Source organism: Montipora foliosa, chromosome 10 (assembly GCF_036669935.1).
Source record: "Montipora foliosa isolate CH-2021 chromosome 10, ASM3666993v2, whole genome shotgun sequence".
In the NCBI taxonomy this organism is placed as follows: domain Eukaryota; kingdom Metazoa; phylum Cnidaria; class Anthozoa; order Scleractinia; family Acroporidae; genus Montipora; species Montipora foliosa.
In genome coordinates this window covers 5,041,862-5,049,361 of record NC_090878.1, presented here as the reverse complement: position 1 = coordinate 5,049,361, position 7,500 = coordinate 5,041,862, and the positions used below count along the sequence as shown (strand labels likewise).

General features: G+C 38.5%; 1 protein-coding gene across 1 annotated transcript in view; it reads left to right on the top strand.

Annotated features, from left to right (window-relative positions):
* Positions 1–7,500, top strand: part of LOC137973748 (dual specificity protein phosphatase CDC14A-like) — a 23,762-nt gene that overhangs the window by 1,024 nt on the left and 15,238 nt on the right. Inside the window, exons 4-9 of the mRNA XM_068820636.1 lie at positions 1,071–1,163; positions 2,252–2,331; positions 3,151–3,217; positions 3,438–3,500; positions 6,557–6,593; positions 7,385–7,435. Coding sequence (XP_068676737.1) covers positions 1,071–1,163; positions 2,252–2,331; positions 3,151–3,217; positions 3,438–3,500; positions 6,557–6,593; positions 7,385–7,435 — 391 coding nt within the window. The remainder of the gene's footprint in view (positions 1–1,070; positions 1,164–2,251; positions 2,332–3,150; positions 3,218–3,437; positions 3,501–6,556; positions 6,594–7,384; positions 7,436–7,500) is intronic.

Sequence of the window (7,500 nt, the reverse complement as noted above, 5' to 3'; positions counted from 1 at the left end):
GGCTTCCCGCTAGGAACGTGACGTGCGAAGATGTGGTTTGGAAGTTTGCCGCTACCCTTGGAAAAGTAATTTATTACCTGCAACCATTTCACTTGTTAAGAATAACACTTTTGTATTTGTAGACATTACATGTGAAAATAATTAGTGGTGTTTTGCCCGTGGAAATTGGGCAATACAAGGTTTATGTCCGTTTAAAAAGTGCTTCAATGGCGAAAATTGATTTATCGCATTTATGCATCTTTAGCGGCCATGACTATACTTCTTTAACGATGTGGGAAGCCACAGTCGTATTTCTATTCATTTCTACTCAATTCAATTCTATTCAATTTATTCCACATTTACTTCAGTGTATATAAAGTAATATATAATGTACCGTGGAACGTCGATATAAGTTTTACGTTGGGTTCTTTTACACGCTTCACACTTTAAAGCCATTAACACCGTGCATGCACTGTTTGAGACTGTCATCAATTTTAATAACAATTTCCCCTTTTAAATGTTTAGTCTTTAGAAGCTTTTCATGGGTTAGAAGAAACATAACTCTTGCAGAGATGATAAATCTTAGAAATCTGCATTTTATCAGTTGTGTGGAATTCGCTAGAGTTAGATTTTGGATATTAGCGCTTAGTGAGGGCTTTTGAACGCATTTATTGTCTCGCATAGCGGGCTCAAATCAGACTCAAATCTTGGAAAAGTTTTGAGGGAGTTGCTGACATTGGTGGGAATTTTTGAAACTGCTAGGGCTAGGAATAAGGCCAAAGTGCATAAGTTATTGTAAAGGGCAAATTTTCGAATACTGACAAAGCGCAATGCACCTCTCTCCATTCCAGTGTAGTAAGCCATGGCCCCAGTTGTTCAAAAGGTGGATAACGCTATCCACTGGATAAGTCACTATCCATTGGATTGTGCAATTGGTTTTGCTATAACTTATCCACTGGTTAGTGAAATATCCGGCCCATAGTGCAATCCATCCTTGAACAACTGGGGCTTGATTATTTCCAGTGTAGTAAGCGGTTTTAGCAAGCATAGGCATATTTATGATCTTTTCTTCATTTGCCTTTTCATAACAGTCTTTTTCACTTGCTAAGAAGAAGATTGTTCACTACACATCTTTTGACAGCAGAAAGAGAGCTAATGCAGCATACCTTATTGCGGCTTATTCTGTAAGTGTAGTAATAGTAATAATAATAGTATGGTATAGTATAAGATACCAGTCCAGTCAAGTTGAAAGCAGAGTGAAGGACAAGGAGAAAGGAAAATTGAGAACTTAGGAGGCAGTGTGGCCCAGTGGTTAGGGCGCTTGCCTTGAGATCCGGAGATCCCGGGTTCAAGACCCGCTCTGACCACTCATTGAATTTGATCCTGGTAGTCCCTGGTTCAACTTCCCAGCTGCACTTGTAAAGAGCCAACTGGTTTGCCTCCGGCCAGTTGGGATTCTTAACAGTTGTTGTTGTTGTGTTCTGTTGTTTCGTTGATTCATTGGCCTGAAAAGCCCCTATGGGGAGAGGTCAATTAAGTATGTATGTAACTTCCTACAGTAGATCTGGAGCAGGAGTTATTTAATGCCATAACAGTGTGTGTGCTGGGTGCAGCTAGGAAATTTGGAAAAGTTTAAGATGCCTAATGTTATGGGTGCATGACCAGAAAACTAACCAGGAGCTGTTTCTAATGAGGATGATAATTTGTTGCAGTGTTGTGTTTCATTCATTAGTTCATTTGTAAAGGTGTTGTTACGCTGTGCATTTTTTCAGTCAACTTGTTTCACAATGCCTTGGTGAGACGTTAGTTTCGCAAAACATTGCCCAATGTACGTGTAACATACCTTGCAACAGCCAAAAATGTTGCGAGACAAGTTTCAGAAACAATTGCAGAAAGTAGATTTTAGTTGATACTTTCTGCAGTGCTTCATTCAATGTTGCAAAGAATTGGTCAAGCATTGTGCAGTGTAACATTTGTCTTTCAACTCCTGTGGCAATGGTTTGCGTCACCAGCCAATGGAAAATGTTCCTTTAACCTTGTGTGGTCAATGAAAAGGAGACAAGTTTCATGAAATGTTGCTAATTTTAACTGCCAAGTGTAACAGTGCTTAAACCCTTTGACTCTCAAGCCGGCCTAAACCGGCCATACTTAGTATTTTACTCTGTCAAACGCCAGAGTATTTTACTCTGTCAAACGCCAGACAATTTTACTCGTCAATGGGGAACCCCTGGGAGTCAATGGGTTAAGTTTTCGTTACTGATTTTTTTGATAGGTTATATATTTAAAGAGATCTCCTGATGAGTCCTACAGGATTTTGATAACAGGATGTAACCCACCCTTTTTGCCGTTTAGGTCAGTAAAACAACCTTATATCTGGAAATATCATAGAATTGTCATTATTACTTATTAACAATTCCGTTGTTAAGTGGAGGTTGCAGGCATCCAGGAGCTTCTACTATTGGCAGCCAGCTCCTAGATGGAGACCGTTCCTATGGCTACAAAATCCTGGCAACCCAGCTCATTGGACCCCCATGTAGCACAGGAGACTGAGGCCTGTCACACGGCTAAAAGCAGCAGAAAAAAGGGGGGGGGGGATAACTGCTTAAAACTACCCCACAAACAGTCTTTTTCCACTACACAGCTATAGTGCTGTGGTTATGTCCTGCAGAACGCAGGGAATCACAGCGCATGCACCAACTGATCAAAGCCACTGACCTCAACTGGCACATAAATGCTCCTATTGTTAACTCTGTTAAATTTCATTTAAGGATGGTGCCTACTATTGTTATTGCGCATCTCAAGAATACTTGGGTTTCGTATGGGTGGTGCATACCAATACAGGGATTTTTTTGCGCAGTTTAATACATTGCGGAGAAAGCAGAACTCAGCAAGTACTCTTGGTATCCAAAAAGAAAATTAGTTTTTGTGGTTTATTTGTAAGCGTTTTTGTGAGCTTATAATTCCTTTTTATGGTGCCACTAAGGCACTAAGTAGTTCAGTATATCAGTTCAGTTCCTTTGGTTATAGCCCCTGGTAGGGTTGCGATTATCCCCCCCCCCCTCCCCCATCTTGTGCAATGGTTCTCATATCCCATGAACCTTTTAGGTACCAGCCCCTATAAGCTTATCTATTGCTGACGCATTTAACATTGTAACACTTCTCTAACCCTAGGGATGCTTCCTTTGGAACTTGTACATACAATTTATCTTTAATGGATGTACTCAGTGGCCTTTACAAGGTAAATTACTACAGACATTTGCTTCTTTGCTCTAGACTGCAATTTTTGCTCTAGACTGCAATATTTTTCATTCACTCTTTGTTTTCACCCTCACTCCAGACTTGATGAGATGAAATTATCTGACTAATGCAAAATAAGGCTGAATTTGCAGTCTATCTTTGACTATTTGAAAGAGTCATGAGGTTTCTTCCTAATTTTGTTGTTTCCTTTCCATTTTAAGGCATTGCAAAATGGATTTTTTAACTTTGATACTTTCGATGTTGACGAGTATGAACATTATGAAGTGAGTTTTGTCCTTGTTATATTTGAGATGTATTTGAGATGCCCCAGCGTTGTGGGGTACATGTAGCTTAATTTCAATACAGTATATGACATTCCAGAAAGCTGAACTGGCCTTTTCTTTTATTTTTGTTTTGTTCTGGTTCTTGAAATTGAGATGACTTAGTGTTGAGGCTTGAGCTTGAAGACTATGACACTGAAAATCCAATAAAATTGCCATGAAAGGGAACCAGTGCAATAGTCACATAGACATAATGTATTTTCTCTCCATAAACTATACTGCCTGCTTTCCAAAAGCTGTTGCTTAAAAGAGCCCATTAAATTAAACCTCAAAGTGCATCTTCTGTGTTATTTTTACATGGTTTTGTTAACACAATATTATTTCCACACATATAGGCTTCAACTTGTCCCGCCACAATGTTGCTAAAACATTGAGACAAGTTGCATGAAAGTGCCTTACAGTGAGGACACTCAAACCATGAACACTTGATATTTGTTTGTACATTTTTTTAGTGACTATAGATTGTGGGCTCGTCCTTTTGACAAGAGTATTTAAAGCTTTTACACTTACAAAATGCTATACAATTAACACTATACATCATAAGAAGAGCCTTTATTTCTTCGTCGTCAAAGAAAACAATGTACACAAAAATGTCAAGTGTTCACAGTTCAAGTGTCCTTACTGTAAAGGCTCAAGCAAATGGCTTGAACATTTGCTTCAACATTGATTCAAATTTGTTGAACGATGTTGACTGCTGGGGTGGGCAGACTGTTTCAACACATCATCAACGCTTGCACGAGAGGCTGCAGCCGTTGTTGTTGCTAATTAGACACAGACATGGATACGTCATTGAAAGACCGACTACAAACTGTAGTGCGAACATTTGTACCCAACAATATTAAAAGAGAGGGGTTAATGGCTTCTGACAGCTTCATTTAACATTCCCAAAGACAAAAGAAATGTTGAATGATGGTTGAAGCAAAAGTTTAAGGACGTTCGCGCCAAAATCTTCCTACGGTGAGATTTTCTTCATTTCTCGCCTAGAGTTAGGTCATAAAGTACTTACTCCAAAAATGAAAAAAAAAATGGGGGTCACCGACTTTGTTTCGGAGAAAATGGCAGTGGAAAAATGCCTTAATTTCGAAAAATCGGTCAGAATAGCGAGATGTAGGCTCATCTGCTCATCCATCGAAAATCATAAAAATAAACTGTTGGAGTGAAAGTTTCCATGCATAGGTTTTTAGGAGTAAGATTTTTAGATAATTGTATGCCGCTAGGGATGTGGTAAACTGTAGAGTTCATCCTCGACGAGTGTTTTCGTAAGCTCTATCCGTTGCAACCACTACCGAAATTCGATGGCACGAGGAAAGAAAATGTTAAAAAAAGATAACTTCTTACGGTGAGAATTTTTTTATTTCATCATATTTTGTAGATAGTAAGTAAAGTAAGTGATTCATGATTTAAAAAATAGGGGTCACCGATGATCTGAACGAGTAAAATCGATGTGATTTTGCAAAGCTCATGGAAAAGTTCGTTTGTCACGCTTTTGCGTGACCTGTCGGGCAAGGACTGGAACCCAAGAGAGGATCGATCGTTGAAGAGATGAAAGGTTTTTACCGACGTTTTAAGCAGGGGTCATCTTCGTTTGGTTGGTGTTTTGTATAATATCTCCCCATTGCCGTCATGCTCATCCTCTGGAGTGTGTTTTTTGTGAAATTCAATCGCTGATAGTTTCCACGCAGGTCCGCACTATTCAAGCGGACGAGGACGAAAATACTCCTCAATTTTCACGAAAGTAAAGGAAAAGAACTTTAAACACATGCATTCACTTTGAACTTAAGTTCGTAGGGTAATAAAAACATTAAAAAGAAATAGCCCCATTAAATTTACGCAACGGTTCGTCCACGACTTTTCCAAACTTTCAGCTACTAGTCTACTCGATCAGCTTCCTTTTCCAGAGCTTTTCCATCCTCCCGCTCACTTCTCTTTGAAGTTTCATGATGATTCGGAAATAAATGTGCCATTCTTTTGCCGGCCTGTAATTTTTTCCTCGGCGTTTTTGCTATTTTAACTATTTTAACTGATGCTTGAAAAATTTGTATGAAAGTCAAGTAGACTAGTGCACGACTGATAAAACCTTGCGAATATCAGTCGCGCAGTAGTCTACTTGACTTTCATAAATATTTTAAATCAATTTTGACTGATCACGATCTTCTCTGATCCAACGTTGTGCAAGACTTACCGTCCACGGTTTTTGCAAAGGCTTTAAAACCTCAACTTCACTAATGCTCAAAGTAATGCGTGACATATTACAGTCGCGTTACATGCGCAGTAACGTTGCGCACAAACAATTAGCGCGAACGTCCTTAAGTGCTTTTAAATTCATTCAAAATCGAAAATGGTGTCAACATCGCTGTTCAAAGAAATCGAACAGATGTTGAAGAGTTGAAACCGTTTAATTGCCTGATCCTTAAAGATTGCTTCCAACTGTGGATAATCATAAGCATGCATTCTTCTTTAATTAAGGGGTGGCGAATGATACCTCAGAAATCTTGGCACATGCAAACTTTTCATCTGATCTTGAAATCTTGACAGCCTTTGCGAAGAGTCTCAAAGTCTCGTTTATCTTGCATTTATTTTGGTGTGAAGTCTTGCATGTTTTGGTCTTGGATTCACCAACAATGGTCTCAGTGTCTCAGGGAGTCTCGGATTTTACCATTTGTCACCCCTTCTTTATACTGCTTTAAATAATAAAATTATGGTAACTTCAAGGAGACACATTTATCGATCTAACAATGCAAACAAATTATTAATTACCGGTAGTGTTACTCAAGAAGATTCCCACAAAGATCTTTGAATATTTGAAAAATGCAAAATACAAATAGGGTAAATGAGCAGACTTTCGTAATGTTGTTGTAGTGGCTTACTCAGAATACATAAATTTGGGCAGGGATAGTTGTGTGTTTATGTTTGTTAAAACTCTAGATAATAAACCTAGTATTTTATGTTTATTCAACTTTGCTTGGTCATTCCTAAAACATCCCATTTTCTTCCTTCAGAGAGTTGAAAATGGTGATTTTAACTGGATTTTACCTGGTAAGAGACTTAACTTCAGATGTATATATATGTTTTCAGTTCAATAATATTACTCAAATATTTGTGTACAATAATTTATTCACATTTACTGGGCAATTCATAATTCTGTGGAATTTAACCTTCAAGCACCAACTGCCTGGCAAGCTGCATTTTGGCCTCAAAGTCCAAGCAAAAGAATGTTGAGAGTTGACCAGAAAGCATCCCAAAGGGTTAGCAGGGTTAGCTTTAGTTACTGTACATGTATTTCATTGCATAGAATCAATGGTGTGAAATATGGCGATGATTCTCAAACTAAGGCACCAATGGATTTGAAGGTTATGAAGTGAAGAGATACAGAACACCTTGTTACATGTTCTTAGTGTGTGACCTAATTCTTGACGGTTTCCTCCTGACGGGTACAAAAGTCTGACTGGATCAACTTGGATTGCTCACCTCGGATTGAGCGAGAAACAGTATGTTTTGTAAGCCAAAACTGTTCAATGTTTGCCTTGATTTCACCAAGGTTGGCTTAAAGATTAGTGCTTGGTTGATTTCTCAGGATCCTATCATATTTTTTATGTCAATCTGAGGTGAGCGATCAAGTTGATCCAATCCGACTTTTGTACCTGCCTGTTTCCTCATAGAGAATCAACCAATGTTGGCATCTTTGATTCCAATACCCTGACTGATGGGAGCCAAAAGACCGTTGGGTCGTTGGTGCTTGAAAGTTAATTATTCCCAAGAATTACAAAAGGCAAAGTAAGGTTAAAGTTATGTGTATTTATCTGGATGAAATCCTTTCTTTTCCTCAGACAAATTTTTGGCTTTTAGTGGACCTCACAACAAAAGTAGAATTGAAAATGGTAAGACTGCTAGTTGAGAATTTTTTTTTTGAATTAAGTTATGTATTCTCAAACGAAAGAACAGT